The 20,196-nt window shown below is 35.6% G+C and overlaps 1 protein-coding gene across 1 annotated transcript in view; it reads left to right on the top strand.

Annotated features, from left to right (window-relative positions):
• The window catches only part of APPBP2 (amyloid beta precursor protein binding protein 2), a 52,324-nt gene that overhangs the window by 8,493 nt on the left and 23,635 nt on the right, over positions 1-20,196 (top strand). The window contains exons 2-4 of the mRNA XM_049637840.1: positions 12,758-12,846; positions 15,328-15,479; positions 17,968-18,091. Of these exons, the coding sequence (XP_049493797.1) occupies positions 12,758-12,846; positions 15,328-15,479; positions 17,968-18,091 (365 nt within the window). The remainder of the gene's footprint in view (positions 1-12,757; positions 12,847-15,327; positions 15,480-17,967; positions 18,092-20,196) is intronic.

Here is a 20,196-nt window from a genome sequence, read left to right on the forward strand (position 1 = left end):
TAATGGGAAAAGAACTTGAATAGGCACCTAAAAAGACCAATATTCAAAGGACCAAGCAAGTGTTTGGAAAGCAATCATGATTGCATGAAAGGGGCTCAGCCTCATTTTGGGAAATTGCTGTGGTAGTGTACATTCTTCAGAATGACTAAATGAAGCAAAACAAAAAACAATGTTAGGACATGGAGCAATCAGAACTCTCAAACGTTGTTACTAGGAGTGTAAATTGATGAACTATCTTGGAAAACTAGCCTGTCTGCTAAAACTGAGCATATACATACTCTGGAACACAGCAATTCCACTTCAAGAAATGTACACTTAAGAACATTCAAAGTGAACAAAGAAAAAAGGGAGTCTTAAATATAGAAAACAAACTGATGGTACCAGAGGGGAGATGGGTGTGTGGGGGGGTAGTTAAAATAGGTGAAGGGAATCAAGAGTACACTCATTGTGATGAGCACTGAGTAACATATAGAATTGTTGAATCACCATATTGTACATTGAAACTAATATAACACTGTATGTTAACTAAACTGGAATTTAAATTTTTAAAATTCACACACACCATCAATAGAATTAGTAAGTAGTGGAATAGTCATGTAGTGGAATATTATGCTATGAAAATGAACGAATTGCAGTTGTTTGACACAATATGAATGAATCTTACAAGTGATACTGTAAGAAACCAGTGACAGGAATATACACCAGAGGCTCCCAGACTTTCTCCCTTCATGGTACTTGGTTCATGGCACTTGTAGGCCAAAAGAAATACCTAAACTGTTCTGTTTATTAAGTAGTAGATATGAACAACTTAGTAATACTTACGTCCCAACAAGTTAAGAGCCATTAAAATAATGCACAAAAATTGAAAAAAAATTAGTACTTTTACTTCATTTTTAAATAACCACAATTAGTAACGGGATGTATACTTTCAGCACTGTACAACTTCTCAAATCTTGGAATCAGATTGGACACCCACCACCCTCATTTTCTGTTCCATGTTGATTTTTACACATTACTTATTATTATAGCAACCACTGAAAATGGCAGCTTATTAACAAAGATTAGACATCACTGAAAAGAATATAGCGATCTAGTAGTTGGCATGGTGTAATACAGATGTTAATATCATTTCTCTCAAATTTAAAATAACTTGCAGTCCCCAGGCACCCTTGGTGCAGTTTGGAAACTGTGGGTATATTGTGTATTTTTCCATTTATTTAATGTTCAAAAACAATCAAAATTAAAAGTGTTGGAAGTCAAGAGAGGATCTTTTTTTTCTTTTTTCTTTTTTAGTCTTTGGAGGATATTGATTACACAGGGTCACAAAGGGAGGTACCTGGAATTCTGATAATACTCTGTGATCTAGATGTTGGTTTACATGTGTGTTCACTTTGTGAAAATTTATTGTTACATTTAAATATGAGTTGTACACTCTATGTTATGCTTCAGTAAAAAGGTTTTTAAAAAATAACATCCGTCTTTATCAGATTGTCAGACTTAAAGATTGAAATCATTCATACCCTTTAACCACAATACCATTTACAGATTTTAATCCTACAGGACTGCTTGTGAATGTGGAGAAAGTTCCATTTAGGGATGTTCACTACAATGTTGTTTATGATGGCAAAAATTGGAAACAAACTAAATGCTAATCAAACAGGAACAGAATATCATACTGCAGTTATAAAGAATGAGGAGGCTGTATACACTGAGGTAGAGATGCCAGAGCACATCAAGTGGGGAGAATAAGAAGCTATTTATAAAGTAGTATGAATAACATAATCCTGTTTGTGTGGTTTTTTAAAAAAATGCTTATTTATTTATTTTGAGAGAGCGAGCAAGTGGGGGGAGGGGCAGAGAGAGAGGGAGAGAGAATCCCAAGCAGACTGTGCACTGTCAGCGAAGAACCTGACATGGGACTCGATCCCACCAACCATGAGCTCATGACCTGAGCTGAAACCAAGAGTCAAGACACTTACTGACTGAGCCACCCAGGGGTGTGTGCGTGCACGCGTGCGTGTGTTTTAAAGTAGAAGAATATATGTGTATGTTTCTATGTGCGTTGAAATAAAGAATCTAGAGAAACACAAAGTTTTAATGGTATTTATTCAAGGGATAAGATTCCAGTTGCTTTTTACTTTGCACATACATCCTTTGTTTTATTTTAATACTTGGATTTTTATGACCATGTATTATTTTGATACATAAAATAAGTAAAATTGAATTTTTTTAAGTTTTATTTATTTTGAGAGGGAGAGAGTGTGTGTATGTGCACGAGCAGGAGAGAAGGAGAAACAGAGAATCCCAAGCAGCCTTCACACTGTCATTGTGGAGGCTCACATGAGGCTCGAACTCACGAACTGTGAGGTCATGACCTGAGCCTAAATGAAGAGTTGGATGCTTAACCAGCTGAGCCACCCAGTCTCAGTTGAGTTAAAAATTGAATTTTTAAGAAAGGATATCTGAACGTGAAATCGTCCTAAGAGGAAAATAGCCTAAAAACTCAAATATTTGTCAGTGTGAATGAGAACTAAGTCCATGTAGTTTAATACAAAAAAAATAATTCAACTAATTAATTACATAGTTGATTCAGTAGCTAGCCAAATCAAGAAACATGAGTGAAAGCTCTCATTTTCAAAATTAAGAATAAGAAAGAAAATAATAAAACCACACAGATACACTGGAAAGAGGAAAGTAGCTTTTTAAATTGTAGAATGGCTTCTTTAGTTGTAGGAGAGCATGTACAATTCTATGCTAATCTGCCTGAAAACCTTACTGAAATTATGTTTCTAGGAAAATATAAATGACCAAAGAAGTTAATAGACTAAAAACCATTTTAAAAAGTTGAACAATTAAAAAAAAAAAAGTTGAACAATTATATTTCTCCCTTTGTACATCTGCCTTCTCCATCAGCAAGCAAACAACTACCACTGACTTCAGGAACTTTCTTGAGTGTATTCAGAGAAGAATTGATGCTACTGGAACTTAACCTGTTTCAGACCAACCTAATTCTTTCCAATTAAAAAAAAAGGAAAAGATGGGGCGCCTGGGTGGCTTGGTCGGTTAAGCGTCCGACTTCGGCTCAGGTCACGATCTCGCGGTTGGTGGGTTCGAGCCCCGCGTCAGGCTCTGTGCTGACAGCTCAGAGCCTGGAGCCTGTTTCAGATTCTGTGTCTCCCTCTCTCTGTGACCCTCCCCCGTTCATGCTCTGTCTCTCTCTGTCTCAAAAATAAATGATTAAAAAAAAAAAAAAAAAAAAAAAAAAGGAAAAGAGGTCAACATAGGGTGCCTGGGTGGCTGAGTCAGTGAGCGTCCAAGTCTCGATTTCAGCTCAGGTCATGATCTCACAATCATGGGATCCAGCCCGAGTTGGGCCCTGTGCTGGACCTGGAGCCTGCTTGAGATTCTCTCTCTTCCTCTGCCTCTTCCCCTCCCTCAAAAACAAAACAAAACAGGTCAACGTAACACTGATACCTAAACCTAAAGTAGCAACAAAAAGAAGATCTCTTGAGAACCTCACTTGTGATTCATGAGGCAGAATTTATAAATAATAACAAATACCAATCATTGTGTCTATTAATATAATTCATATTAAGACAGGGAACTATCATCATAATATAAAAACCTAAACGTCTCTCCCTTTAAACTTTTAATAGGAAATACAGATTGACATTATAAACATACTTAATCAAAAGATAATATACATATATAAACAGGAATACTTAGTGGTGAAACACTTAAAGCATTCCGATTAAAATCAGGACTATAATAAGATACCTTCTATTATCCGTATCGTTGCCATTGTTGTTTCTTTTGGCCACTGAAGCCAAACTGATTTTTTCTTCTTCTTCTTCTTCCTTTTTTTTTTTTTTTTTTTTTAAGATTTTAAGTAATCTCTATACCCAATATGGGGCTCAAATTTACAACCCCAAGATCAAGAGTTGCATGCTCTACCAACTGAGCCATCCAGGCACTCCAGACTGATTTTTTTCTTTTTTCTTTCTTTCTTTCTTTTTTCTTTTTTTAATGTTTGTTTATTTTTGAGAGAGAGAGACAGAGGGTGACCAGGGGAGGGGCAGAGAGAGAGAGGGAGACACAGAATCAAAAGCAGGCTCCAGGCTCCAGGCTCTAGGCTCTGAGCTGTCAGTACAGAGCCCGACACGGGGCTCAACCAGCCTTTGAGCTATGAGATCATGACCTGAGCCGAAGTCGGCCACTTTACCAACTGAGCCACCCAAGTGCCCTGGACTGATTTTTTTCTTAAGTGAAATAGAGTTGAGTATCATTCAGTTTTTTTGTTTTTATTTTTTTAAGTTTATTTTTGTTTATTTTGAGAGAGTGTGCACTCGAACAGGAGAGGGGCAGGATGGAGAGAGAGAGAGAGAGAGAGAGAGAGAATCCCAGGCAGGCTCCACACTGTCAGTACAGAGCCTGATGTGGGGCTTGGACCCACTGACTGTGGGATCATGACCTGAGCCGAAAGCAAGAGTTGGATGCTTAACCAACTGAGACACCCAGGCACCCCTAGATTTTTTTATTTTTATTTTTTTAAGTGGTTAGACTTTTCATACTTCTTTCTGGAACTGTATACTGCATATTCAGGATTTCTGAGGTGCTGATTAGTGCAATTAGAATAAAGAAATTTAAGGGGTGCCTAGTAGCTCAGTTGAGTGTCTCTTGATTTCAGCTCAGGTCATGATCCCGTGGTGGTGGGATTGAGCCCCACATTTGGCTCCATGCTGACAGCATGGAACCTGCTTGGGATTCTCTCTCTCCCTCTCTCTGCCCCTCCCCTGCATGCTCTCTGTCTCTCTCTTAAATACAAATTTTAAAAAATGTGAAATGGAAAAAGGTTTTAATTTACATAATGGAGTATTAAAGTTTATGAAACATACTCAAGGCTCTTGCAAATCAGTAAGAAAAAGGACTGAAAAGAAATGTGCTATTATGTTGATAGTGATTTTCACTAGATGGTAAAATTGAGTGAATGTTTTTCCTTTTTATACGTTATTTTCCATATTCTCTAATTTTTCTAAAAACATGTAATTTTTCTAAGTCAGAGGAAGCAAATTGTTTAAAGTTGGTTACCTACAATACAGAACGAGTTTCCATATAGAGACAGAATGTATTTCTTAGAACTATACTGCTGTCTTTCTACTGCCTCCTGGATAGACCTAATTTTCACCGCAGATTGGTAATGAAGCTTTGAGAAGCTGAGAAACTTCTTACCAAATAAAAGAGATCACAGACACATATTGACTTACATATGGCTGGTTGTCGTTGTTAGGTATTACTACTAACCCAGATTTTTTGATCATTTATATCATGGTAGCCTCTTCCACCATTAACATACTCATGTAAATTACACAAGTGACCCCCTCAACTGAGGGATAGAGTTAGAGAATCTGTATACTAGACCTGATTTCATCCTCATAATGAATGGGGAAAAAACTCTTAGTTTCTTGTTAAATGGATGTGGATGCAATAGCATCTTCATATGTGGACAGCATATTTAAACTTTAGTAAAGGGTTGCCCTCTTATTTGAGTGTTAACTGTTTCTTGTGCTTTTTAATAATATGAGTGTATTAACCTCTTGACTTACTTGCCAATAAGCAAAGCATTTGCCCTGCAAGATAAGAATAATCATGTTGGTCAGTTGAATTAAATTTAAAAAAGTATGACATGGAACCAATGAGGGTAGAGCAGCTAAGAAATTAAAATGTTAATAAGAAGCAAGACATTTAAGTGTTGTCTTATCTTCAAAAGAAAGCATTTACCTTTTAATTATGTGTGTATTATGTTAAAATACTTCTGTGACACTTTAATCCAAGAATTTATAATCTGAGACCCCAATGTAATCAGTTACAGGACTTACATATCATATACAATATAAGAACAAAGGAAATATATTACAATGTGAATTTTTTCAGAGCTACATTTCAGATGAATTTTGAGATTAGAGAATTTTTCGAGTAAATATATGAGTGAAGATAGTACGTGTGTATTAAATAGAACAATTTGTTACTTTCATTTATTTTAGAGGCGAAGGATACATTTGTTTAGAGATAAAGGAGACATTCTTTTTTAAAAACCTTTTATTAAAACATTTAAACACAAAAGTAGATAGAATGACCTCTGTGTGTCTGTTGTCCAGCTTTAACAGTTACCAGTTTTTGGCCAGTCTTGGTAAATCTGTTCTACCACATCCCCCTTTCCTATAGTATTTGGAAGCAAATCTAGGCATCATATAATTTCATCTGCTAATGTTTTAGTAGCCACCTTACTCTTACAACCCCTAAAAAATTTAATAGTAGTTTCTTACTGTTACTGAATATACAGTTATTCGATTTTCAGTTTTAAATGTGAAATTTGTATGTAATTTTACAGTTTGCTTATTTGGGTCAGGATCTAGATAAGTTCTACAGGTTGGCTGTTGGTTGATCTCTCTCTTAAGTCTTTTTTGATCTATAGGTGGCCTTTCCATCTGTTTTCTTATCTTTGCAGTTTATTTGTTGAAGAAAGAGAATCCTTTGTCTTACAGACAGTGCATAGTTTTCCTGTAGCCTGGATTTCAGTGATCATGATCTAAAACATTTTCATCATCCTTTCTAGATGTTTTAGTCTTTGTCTCTGTGGGGGCTTCATGGGTTTCACTGATTTCAGATTTCAGCTTTTAATACCAAGTTTTGGGTTTGGGGTCTGTAAATCATTTAGGTAGTATGAATTGGGACTGCATAGTCCTATGTGTCTTAGGTTTGAAGTTTCAGTCTTTCACTGCAGACTTTGAAGGCTGTGGATATTCTTGACTTTTTCATTCCTGGTTTAGGCAGGTAGTTCAGCTCCAAGTCCCTTTGCTTACAAGGATCTGCTGTCTGGACTCCTTCCTATCTGGTGTTTTGTACTCTACCCACAACCACTCAGAGGTATAAACTATTCTGTTTTTCTTCCTTCCCAGCTGTTTTTCAGTTTTGACAGCTGTGAAGTTTTTGCTCTTGGTTTCAAACTCAGCTATTTATCCAAAAGTTCTCTTCTGATAACTTTATTCAGCAGTTCCTTTTGTTTGGAAAAGAGCTGGAAGGTTTTCATATGTGTCGCTGTCATCTGCCTATTGCCAGAAGCTTTACTCCTGTTTGTCTTCAAAACTCAGCTGAAATTCTTCTTAGAGTAGTTACTTCATTTGTGATACTAAAACACTCTGTTTACCTCCATTGTATAATCTGTGAGCATTATCTTTCTGCTCTGACAGATTCTACATTTTTTGAGATCAGAGAACAACTCTTACTTTGTATTCCTGTGATGACCATAGTCACTAATATAGCCCTGATACCTAGCACAGTGTCTTACACAAATGTTCCTGATATTTATTAATGAGAAAATAAGTAGAATATTTCTAGCTATAGTTTTCTTGCCTTTGATGTGAAAAATGTCAAAGATAAAACAGGTTCAGTAAGCCATGAGTTTCATGTACTGAATATGCCAGGGTACTTGGTAAAAGATCAGATGTTAATAGGAAACATCTATTTTTGTCTATCAACTTAAGCATCTATTATTTAGAATTTGTTCTTGACTTTCACATTTAGGTACTGGCAGTTTATGTTCTTCATCACTAGGGTACACTAGTGTATGAAGTTTGCATTGAAATTTGTTCTCAGAGTTTATTGTATGAGCACTATTGTATAGAGTACTATGGAGAAAGGACATAAGATTATGCCTAATCAGTGTTTCTCTTTAAGGTGCTCACAGTGTGGTTGGGAGACAGTAAGTAACTATGTATGAAGCTGGGGTTTTTCCCTAAGTGTTGAATTCTTTAGCTAAATTTGGGCAGTTTCAATAAATAATGATAGAATAACAATACTAAATATTTGATTCTCTAACTGTAAACTTCAGAATAGAGACTGTGTCTTGCTTTTTTTTGTTTGTTTTTTCTGAGGTTGAGTTCCATCCAAAGTAGATCGCTACCAATTTGGATTACGGATTCAGAAAGCATTGAATGTATATCTAGCTAATGCTATGCAATGTGCTAGGTATTGGGGGTATAGTGATAACAGTGGTCACCTCACAGTGTAGAGTGTAATGGAGTGACATGTTGAACAAGTTTAGTGAATGTGTGCATGTATGTCTTGATGCTGATATGGAGGAAAATACAGTGTGTCATGAGAAAGTATAACAGGGAACAGAATTTAGATTGGGGAGTAAAGGGCAGGTCTCTATGAGAAGGTGACAAATTAGTGGAGACCATTAGGAAGAGTTAACAGATTAACCCGTCAAAGAATCACAGTACTAGTGCTTCATGTGGAGGCAGTAGCATATGTGTGCAAAACTCACGAGGTGAGATAGAGCTAAAAGAAAGCTAATGTGGCAGGAATATAGGAGACAGGGAGAAAGAATGGTAAAAAATGAGGTTTGAAAAATAGGCAGGAGTCAGATAACTTTTAGAGACTTGTAGCCCATATTAAAAATTTTGAATTATGTTCACACTGAGGCTGCCATTGAAAAGTTTTAAACAAGGAATGCCATGAAATAATTTACATTTTTAAAAGATCATTCTGGCTGCTGTGCAGAATTGATTAGAAGAGGACAAGAGTGGTAATGGAGAAGCCAGTTCTACCTAACCTTTTCAGTAATCCAAGTGAACAATTTGAAATATAAATCCTGTCTCACATATGTGCAGTTTATTGAATATTGTCCAGCTTTTGAAAAAACATACACATATGTAATGGTAGATAAACAATTTAAAAACAAAAGAGGGCTTATATTGCTCAAACTTTTCTAAAACTTGTTCATTTTTACGTGTCATGGTAATTTTTCTTTGATAACAACTGCTTTTCATTTCTGAAGATTTTTGCTCTTTACTGACTCTTCAAGAGGGGATAACAGTTTCAAACATGAGTGAGGTACATGAGTTTCATAGATTGTGTCTGTATGTTCTTAGACCATAGCTTGAATTCACTTTCTTTTATGTTTTTTTTCTAAACCTTTCCAAGTTTCTGTTGTTGGGAATTAGCCAAGATTATTTTGTATGCTAATCTGATGTCAAAACTAAGCTGTTCAGTCTTAGCCTGTGGTGATTTTGAATTGGCTGGGAAAGCAACCAATTAAAAATCCCTCTGGTTAAGGAAGACTTTCATCCCCATCTTTATCTCCCAAAGAGTTTTCTGGGTTTGGGGCTGGCTTGCATTTCCCTTGCAGTAGTTTTTTCTTCAGTATGTTATAAGATTTTTACTTTAGTCTGTTCTAAAACATCACCAGGAATTCCATCCCTTTGTATCTTCAAGGTGTTAATTCTTGTATATGTGTGTTACTAATATTTTACTTGGTTTCGTTGTATTTACATTTTTTATTTATAATATTTTATATTCTCGGGCATTTTAGGGTTTTATGTAATCACTTATCTCTATGATTTTTGCCTGTGATATGTTTCGAAAGGCAGTGTTTACCAAGTAGCTTTTAATATTGCTGTCATTTAAGTCTGGAATTTATTTTTACTATATTTTATTAGGAGACATCTAACTTTGTTTTCCCATTTTTTTAATATTTGTTTATTTTTGAGTGACAGCATGCACACGAGCCAGGGGAGGGGCAGACGGGGGACAAAGGGATCTCACTAATCGTGAGATCATGACCTGAGCCAAAGTCTGATTGATGCTTAACCTACTGAGCCACCCAGGTGCCCCCCCCCCTTTTTTTTAAGTTTTGAGAAAGAGAAAGAGAGCACATGCATGCACCCACAGGAAGGGTGGAGAGAGAGAATCTTGAGCAGGCTCCACATGGGGCCTATACCTGGAACTTGAGATCATGACCTGATCTAGAGTCGGATGCCCAACCGACTGAGCATCCAGGCGCTCCTCCTTTCCCCATTTTTATGCACTCTTTGTTAGCTCCTTCTTCAGTGATCAAAAAATTTTTTTCTTCATCATGTTAATTTTTTACACACTGTGGTCTGCTTTTGAAGTTTGCATTTTGTTCCATTGATTGGTTTGTCTTCATACCTTTCCAGTATTGTTTTAGTTGTATTATATTGCCTGGTTTTATATCTCTTGGGAGGTAATTTACCTACTTCTAAAAATAAACTATTTTCCCTTAAAGAACCAAAAGTTGATAGAGTCCTTTAATAGCCTTGTTATTCATTGGGTACAGAATATAATATGAAACACTTAACAATGAACTGAAGTAAGTAAGATTTAAAAAAAATTTTTTTTAATGTTTCTTTATTTGTGAGAAAGAGAGAGAACGCGTGTGCACAAGGAGGGGAGGGGCAGAGAGAAGGAGACACAGAATCTGAAGCAGGCTCCAGGCTCTGAGCTGTCAGCACAGAGCCCAATGTGGGGCTCGAACTCACGAACTGTAAAATCATTACCTTAACCAACTGAGCCCCCAGGGACCCCCTAAATAAGTCAGATTTTTAAAAATCTAGTCAGAATTCTTACCAAGGAATCTGGAGCCTCAGTTTCCTCCAAGCTCTACTCTATAAGCTGTATGAATCTATGAAAGAATAAATCTTTAAGTCTGCTATAAAAACGTTAAAAATCACCCTTTTTTTAAATTTATTTATTTATTTATTTATTTATTTTTAATTTACATCCAAGTTAGCGTATAGTGCAACAATGATTTTAGTAGTAGATTCCTTAATGCCCCTTACCCATTTAGCCCATCCGACTCCCCCCAACCAAGCTAAAAATTACTCTTTTTATATATACTCTTCCTTCCTGATAGATTATCTTTAAGAGGCAGTGTAGTGTACATTATTAAGAACATGGATGTAAAAACAGACTGCCAGGGGCCGGATTTGTGCTTTACCACTTTTTAGTTGTATGATTTTGAGCAGGTTATTTAATTTTATATGCCTCAATTTCCTTATCTGTGAAAGTATAGAGTGAGTTACTTATGAAAAGCACTTAGAACAATGCCTGGCACATATTAGATCTTTTTAAGAATTAAATGCTATTTTTATTCTGGATCAGTATCCGCAAATCCCATTCACAGAATGTCTAAGTTTGCATTTTTGGATAAACCTGGTAAGGATAATTGGAAACAATTAAGTCATTACCCTCTTCCCAGAATTTAAATGTGAACCCATTTTTAGCTAGAAAAATTGAACAGAGTAAAAGGGGGGGGAAGGGCTTGTGTTAATAAGGGCATGTTTACATTGTAACTAAGGAAGCAACTTTTCAGAATTTTAATTTCAAATCCCATTTAGTAAGATATACCAGTTTTCAGTCATTAAAGGCATACGATGAGTTGTAATGTATACAAAGCTTAATTGTCTTTGGTGAGTACAGGCAAAAAGGTTGTATAACTTGTTTTCATTCTCCTATCTTAAAGAAATTCTAAGCCTTAAGTTTGCTAATGATAAGTTATTTTGGTAAGAAGTGAGGTTTTTTTGTACTATACCATTTTGGGAGTGTGTGTATATATTTATTTTGATAAGTAGATTTACTTTTCTGCCCTAAATAAAAACTTATCACATTGTTAAGCTCCCAAATACGGATTAGGTCATACATTCTCAACTTTATTTTCTGAGTTATTCTCTGTTGGTTAATAGTCAAAGTAAATATGACAGTGATTAATAATAGTGAATTTTACTGTTTACATTCTCAGAAGCTCTTACTATAGCAGAAAACATAATCATCTCTAAAATTAGCAAATCTTTCCTTACGAAAGTTTACTGTTAATATGAGTATCCAACCGTTTTATATGAAGATGACATTTTGCTTCCCCTTCCTGGGCATGTGGTAGCCCCTTATCTCTTCTCTTCGGTAATTGTTACGGATTTTTCACAGCAGTCCTTATTGATTTGCATTAATATACTTATGTAATTTGACCTGGCTTCCATTGTGACTAGTGATTTATGCCCAAGAACTAGTTGATTGAGTTTGTAGTATATTTTCCCAGCACAAAGTTAACTGGCCCATTTTGACACATGAACTCTAGATCTTGTCTTCTTTTTGAAACCCCTGTTCTGTAAACTGAGCTAAGAGTTAAGTGTAATATAAAGTGAATAAGATAAAATTCCAGCCTTCTAAGGCACTATATTTATATAGCATATAAAAATTCAAAGCATTTGGTGAAGCTGGAGTGGGAGAAGGAGGGACCAGTAGTATTTGTCTCTTTTTAACCGTGTGCATATATTATTTGTGATAAACATTGAACACATTTGTTAAAATGTTACTTTTAAAAGAAGTTCTAAAAAGTCAGGCAAAATGAGTAAGGGATTGTGACATGATTAGAAATCCTGCCATCTTGGATTATTTTAATTTATTTTTTCATCCTGGATTACTTTATTTAAGATTTTATTTTTAAGCAGTCTCTTTACCCAATGTGGGGCCTGAACTCACAACCCTGAGATCAAAAGTTGCACACTCTCCTGACTGAGCCAGCCAGGCACCCCCCCCCCCCCCCCCCCCGGATTACTTTAGACATGATCTGTTAATTTTAAAAGTTTCTTGAACATAACTTTTTATGTTTATTTAATAAGTGTATAGCACTTTGTAGAATTTAACATGTATCAGATACTAATTTTTAAATTAAATTAATTTTAAATGTTAATTTTTAACTTTATATACAACTATTAAAATGTCTTGTATGAATTGTAAAAATTTGTTAATTTACTATTGCTGTGGAATCATACTGACTTTGGGTAGTACCCATTAAATTCATTAAATATTAAGTCCATCGAATTATATCTAGAAGTATAATTAAAGTAAAATTAAAATTAAATTAAAAATTTTTAATTACCTTTTTTATTTTTCATTTCAGCTTTACCAACAGGGACGCTTATGTCAACTGGGCAGTGAATTTTGTGAATTGGAAGTTTTTGCTAAAGTATTGAGAGCTTTGGATAAAAGGTAAATACACTTTTTAAAAATTGTAGTGAACCATACATAACCTAAATTTTATCATTGTAACTTTTTAAGTGTACAATTCAGTGACATTAAGTACCTACCTACCCATTGTTTTGAAACCATCATTACCACCTTGCTTTTTGTGTTCAAGAAAAGGAGACTGAATTCATCTTCCCTATTTTGGCTGTTACATGTGGTGGAGCCACATACAAGTATAGACGACACAGCCTTTGATTATATACTTGCTGTTCTCTTTAGCATTCTTCCTGAAATTTGCTTTAAATGCTATTTCTTTTTCCTAACCCACACTTCTAGGAAAATAAGAATATAGTTTTATAAAATACTGCTAATTTCTAATATGAATATTGCCAAGTTGTTTTATTTGTTCAACAAATTAAGTATATACTTGTTCAATGCCTAGTACGCATCAGGTACTGTTCAAGATGCTGTGAATAAGTTCTACGATATCTCTTCCTCATGGATTTTGTATTTGAGAGAGGAAAATAATAAGTAAATAATATAATTTCGCTGTTAGAGGTAACTTTGAAATGTGGCCTGTGTACTGTAGAGGAACTTTTTGGTTAGTTGAATAATTAAAATTAATCTGTAAAATAAATAAATGAGAACTTCATTTTGGTAAAAGAAGGCTATAGCAAAACTTTTAAAAGAGCATTCTTTAAGAAAAGGTTACCTTTCTGGAATTTAAATTTCTCTATACAATTCTAAACGTAGCCATTGTAAAGATTTAGTGGAATACCTCTCTTTCATCTCTCAGGTTATCTTTCACCAAGTCAAAATCCCTTGGTAAGTGTTTAATGTAGTTGTGAAACTAAAAGCATGTAGTTTGACTTTTTTCCCCTTTATCCAAAGCAGTGATTCTGGTATTTACAATTTTGTTATTTAAGAGTTTTTTATTAAGATATAATTCACATACCACCACATTCACTATTTTAAATTATATAATTAATTCAGTGTCTTTAGTATATTCACAAGGTTTTGCAACCATCACCACCATCTAATTCTAGAACATTTTCATCACCCCATAAAGAAACCCTGTACCCATTAACAATCACTTCCTATTTCCTCTTACCCCCAGCCTACCATTAATCAATTTTCTGTCTCTAGATTTACCTGTTCTAGAAAAGAGAATCATATGGTATATGGTCTTTTGTGACTGGCTTCTTTTACTTACAATGTTTGGAAGGTTTATTCATGTTGTTGCTTGTATTAGTACTTCTTTCCTTTTATGGCTGAATAATTTTCCATTGTATGAATATACTGTGTTTTATTTATCTAGTCATCTGTTGGTGAACATTTTGGCTGTTTGGCTATTATGATAATACTGCTGTGAACGTTTATGGACAAGATTTTGTGTAGGCATATGTTTTCAATTGTGTATATAACTAAGGGTGTATACATATGATAACTCTGTTTAATTTTTTTAGTAAACTCTAAACTGTTTTCCATAGTGGCTGTATCATTTTATGTTCCTACCATCAGTGTATGAGAGTTCCAATTTTTACATATTTTTGTCATCACTTTTTTAGAATAATGATTACATCCTAGCAGGTGTGAAGTGGTATCTCATTGTGGTTTGGGTTTGCATGTCCCTTATGACTAATGATGTTGAGCATCTTTTCTTGTACTTATTGGTCATTTGTATACTTTCTTTGGAGAAATCTCTATTCAAATCCATTTCCCATTTTTAAATTGGGTTATTATTGAATTATAAGATGATTTGGTTTTTAAAAGTTAGTTTTAGGGGCGCCTGGGTGGCTCAGTTGGTTGATCATCTGACTCTTGATTTCGGCTCAGGGACTCTTGATTTTGGCACAGGTCAGGATCCCAGGGTTGTGGGATCGAGCTCCACGTCAGGCTCCACACTGTGTGGAGCCTGCTTAGGATTCTGTCTCTCTCCCTCTGCCCCTCTCCCCTGCTCGTGTTCTCTCTCTCTCTCTCTCTCTCTCTCAAATAATTTTTAAAAAAGAAAAGTTAGTTTTATTCTTTTTTATTGACATTTGTTTACACATACAGGAACACACAGTGATCTACTGAATAAAAATATTAGGCTAAATTATGGATTATTATGGCCTCATAATTCATAAGGCAGAAAGTTTTTTGTATCTTATTCCATCTTGGAAAATAATGGTAGTGTTATTTTTAAAAAAGAAAGCTAGTGGACGCCAGGGTGCTCAGTCAGTTAAGTGTCCAACTCTTGATTTGGGCTTAGGTCATGATCACACAGTTCGTGAGTTCAAGCCCTTCATTCCCAGCGTGGATCCTGCTTGGGATTCTCTCTCTCCCTCTTTCTCTGCCCCTTGCCTGCTTGCTTGCACACACCTGTGCACACCCATGCACATGTGTTCTCTTTCTTTCTCCCTCAAAATAAATAAATAAACTTAAAAAGAAATAAAAATCAAGCTAGCACTTTCTAAAACTGTAAAATATGTTATCTTTATAAAATAATCTTTTCTTCTCTTTCAGACATTTGCTTCATCATTGTTTCCAGGCTTTGATGGATCATGGTGTGAAAGTTGCTTCAGTCTTGGCCTACTCATTCAGTAGGCGGTGCTCTTACATAGCAGAATCTGATGCTGCAGTAAAAGAAAAAGCCATTCAGGTTGGCTTTGTTTTAGGTAAGTAATAGTAAAATAGAGAAGTGTTTTATTGTAGGACATGACTCATTAAACCTACTAATGATAAAGGATTACACCAGAACATTCCCAAAGTCTACATAAGGAGGTTGAGAAAAACATCAGAAAAATTAGGTGTGATTTATTGAATGTTAACTTTGTGCCAAACACTAAAGTAGGCATTTAAATGTTATATTTTCCAAATCCTCATAACATTCCAGTGGTGTGATGGTATTAATGGCACTTTACAAATGAAAGATTCAGAAAAGTTAAGAACTTGCTCAAGTCACATAGCTGGTAGTGTACTAAAAGTTTAGAATCCTGCATCTATAAATTCCTTACCACATGTTTTGCTAACATGTCCTGCTGCCTCCAGCCTCTTTTACCAGCTTACCATATGCTGTGGCATGAGACTTAATCCTTTTAAGGCCTCAGTTTTTCAGTCTCTAAAATGAGGGTAATCCTGTATTTCCTGATGGGATGTTACAAGAATACTGAAAACATATGGGGAAGGAGTCTGAGAAGGTTTTGTTTGTTATATATAGAGAAAAATACTGTTTACATTGTGGAACATTAAAAAAAATGTTTATTTGGGGGTGCCTGGTGGCTCAGTCAGTTAAGCAGCCAACTTTGGCTTAAGTCATGATCTCGCGTTCGTGAGTTCGAGCCCTGGATTGGTTCTGGCAATTTGGAGCCTGGAGCCTGCTTTGGATTCTGTGTCTCCTTCTCTGTCTCTCCCCCACTTGTGCTCTGTTTCTCTCTCTCAAAAATAAATAATAAACAATAAACATTAAAAAGAAATTTTTTTAAATGTTTGTTTTAAAGACACAGAGAGCGTGAATGGGGGAGGGACAGAAAGAGATGGAGATCGAGAATCCCAACCAGGCTCTGTTCTGTCTGCACTGAGCCTGACATGAGGCTCGAACCCATGAACCATGAGATCATAACCTGAGCTGAAATCAAGAGTCAGACGGTTAAACAATTGAGCCACCCAAGCACCCCTGCATAACATTTTATATATTTTTTACAAATCTACATAGATAAGTATGTTTCAGGCAACTACTTATTAAAGTTGTTACTTACCCTTCTTTTTACTTTCTTTAAAAAAATTTTTTTGAAATAATTATAGATTCACAGACAATATCAAAACCAAGAATTGACATGACTTTAACACTATTTAAAAAAAATTTTTTTAATGTCTATTTTTGAGAGGGAAAGAGAGAGAGAGAGAGATGTGGGGGGCGGGGGGGCAGAGAGAGGGAGACACAGAATCTGAAGAAAGCTCCAGGCTCTGAGCTGTGAGCACAGAGCCTGATGGGCTCGGACTCATGAACCGTAAGATCATGACCTGAGCCAAAGACGGATGCTTAACCAACTGAACCACCCAGGTGCCCCCAAGTTTAGTACTGTTAAGTAGACTACAGACCTTATTGCATTTTCAACAATTTTTACATGTACTCACGCGTGTGTATGTTTCTATGCAGTTGATTCCATGTAAAGATTCATATAACTCATTACCATCAAGATACAGGACTGTTCCATCAACACAGACTACCTTTCATTTTTAACTCCTTACATTAATGTGTGCACATGCCTGTTTTAGCTCTCCTACACATGCACATACACTTTCTTTGCTAACAAATTTTCATGATCATTTCCTTCAATCTTAGAATAATTCTTTGTAGTGGTCATAGACAGTTTGCTGGAAGAACTTCAGAACATTTTTCCTGAAAAGAAATTTATCCTTTGATAGTCCATGGAATAAAACTGCAGCCAAGAATTGTCCCCCAAAAATGTCTCTAGCAAAAGAGTATCTGTGATCTTGATGAATGTTAAGGTTGACATCCCTTTGGTCCTAGATGATTATGTAAAAATCTGTAGAACAACTTCAGTATCAACCAAAGTGAAAGGCAGAAAGTTTTTAGTGTTCATTGACGTCCTCTGTCAGCTCCACAAACATTTATACCAATGTCTGGTTGTTATAATGAGCCAGACTGAAGAAATATCTTGCAGGTAGAATCAAGTTCTAACAAACTCATAGTTAAGTTATTGGTCTTGATCCTAAAATTATCGCAATTTGGAGACAATGGAGGCAATTTTCTTAATAATAGCTTTATTGAGATGTTCTTTGAGATTGGGTATAGAGAGACTGAAAATGTTAGGATTATTGAAATATATGGCTAATTAACTGGAAAATGTCAATTCTTAGAGTATAGAGTATTTTTAGAGGGTTAAAACTCTTGACTCCTTATTCAAAGTCTCAACTTTGATCTAATCCCCCTAGTTTGAAAGTTTTTGTTTTGTTTTTTGTTTCACAGTAGCTTTGTTTTGGGCTAAACACAGGACTTTAATATTACGGGTGTTTTCATTTTAGATAATACTAATTTTAAGCGTGTCATTTTAGCTTTCAAGTGATTTATTAAATTATTTTAAAAATTACTTATTAAATTATTTAAAATTATTTAAAGTTACTGGTTTTCTTGTCCTTTAGGTGGCTTTCTTTCAGATGCAGGGTGGTACAGCGATGCTGAGAAAGTTTTTCTGTCCTGCCTTCAGTTGTGTACTCTACATGATGAGATGCTTCATTGGTTTCGTGCAGTAGAATGTTGTGTGAGGTAAGTTGGAACAAATCCTACTGTAATGGTCCTTAGTGGCTTTTATAGTTTTAGCTTGTATAAGTATACTCCTAACAATTGGACAAACCTCAGAGGTTATATTTGTTTGTCATAGTTTCATTAATCTGGCCTCCTATCTCTGATCACCAAAATATAGTTAACTTGCTATGGGCATCTTAGTTTAGATTTGAATATTATGAACCAGACTGTATATTTTATGTATGTATATATGTATGTATGTATGTATGTATTTTTGGGAGAGAGAGAGAGCATGACAGTGGGGAGGGGCAGAGAGAGAGAGAGACAAAGGATCTGAAGCAGGCTCTGTGCTGACAGCAGAGAGCTCAATGTGGGGCTCAAACTCACGAACCCTGAGATCATGAGCTGAACCGAAGTTGAATGCTTAACCAGCTGAGCCACCTAGGTGTCCCTATTTTATATATATATTTTTGCTATGTCGTAGAGCTTGTGTGTTCATTCACTCGACAATTATTTATTGAATGCCTCAGTGTACCCAAAACTGTGCTAGGCACTGGATGCTGGGAAAATAAAAACATGTTTTTCTTGGGTGTTTATTTTTTTTACCCTTGTTTACATTTCTAGAATTGTGTAATAAGATTAGTATTTTATTTATAAATAACTATTTTGTTTAAAAATACAGTTTTTAACATGTACTTAAAGGAAAGGCAGGCAAGGCTAGAAATAACTCTTCTTTTTTACTGTCTTCGTTTTTTCTATGTAACATTTAGTTATGGGTATTTTTATGTAAGTTTTCTCTCTGTCCCCAAATTTGATTTGACATTTTTTTTAATGTTTATTTATTTCTGAGAGAATGAGAGAGAGCCTGCGCAGGTGCGAGCAGGGGAGGAGCACAGAGAAAGGGAGACAGGATCTGAAGCGGGCTGTGCTGATGCAGAGAACCCCATATGGGGCTCAAACTCATGAACCATGAGATCATGTGACCCAGAATCCAGAGTTGGAACTCAATTGAGCCACCTAGGTGCCCCATCTTGCTCAGTCTTAACATGAATATATTCATAAGCTAATGACTTCTAAACTTGTATATTTTCCTTCCAAACAGTGAATAGTTTAACCAGTTAAATAGTAATTGCTTTTGACAATAGCTGTTGATCAGGTAGATACAGATGTATTTTCTCATAAAAATAACATACTATGGGAGGGGCGTCTAGGTGGCTCAGTCAGTTGTGTCTGACTTCAGCTCAAGTCGTGATCTCACAGTTCATGAATTTGAGCCCTGCATCAGGCTTGCAACTGTCAAGGGCAGAGCCCGCTTTGGATCTTCTGCCCCTCTCTCTCTGCCCCTCCCCTGCTTGCGTGCCCTCTTTCAAAAACAAAACATTAAAAAAGAATAACATGCTATGAGAAAGAAGGTATATGAGAAATCTGTACCTTCTCAGTTTTATTGTGAACCTAAAACTGCTCTTAAAAATAAAATATTTTTAAAAGATAATAAAATACTATACTTACATTGTAGAACCACATTTGGAGAACCTTGAGAACCTGCCTTTTCATTAGACTGAGTATATTAAGGCAAAATTGGATCCTCAGTTGAATCTAAAAGTTTCTTGGATCCTTCATCCTGCTCTGTGTCAGCCCAGATGGACATACAGACCCTGAAGAGTCTCCATATGTTTAATTTGCCCTTTTGTTTCAGTAGACAACCAGCAGGAAGTGGAGAAAATGTCAAGCTGTGCATTTCTGGCTTAAAATATTTAGTTTGATACCCCATCATATGCCAATTATTAAATAATTTCTAGAAATTTATTTTTAGTGAGAATATAGTGAATATTGTTGGAAATGCAATTTCTAGTATTGCATAAATGAGAGGTGAATACTGTTCTTTTCCTTCTGTAAATTTACAGCCTGTGCTTGAGTTTAACCTTTTCCTCATTGAACCCTTTGGATCACTACCAACTCTGTATCTCTAATACGTATCTTTTTTCTCAAGGTCATTTTTGGGTTTTTTTGGACTGTTGTAATACCTTCTGTCCTGGTTGTCTTCCTTTCACTCTTGGCTTTATTATAATCCATCTTCCACACTGTAGCCAGAGGAGTCTTTCTAGAGTTGCACTGTCCAGTATATA

This window comes from Panthera uncia, chromosome E1, assembly GCF_023721935.1.
Source record: "Panthera uncia isolate 11264 chromosome E1, Puncia_PCG_1.0, whole genome shotgun sequence".
Classification (NCBI taxonomy): Eukaryota; Metazoa; Chordata; class Mammalia; order Carnivora; family Felidae; genus Panthera; species Panthera uncia.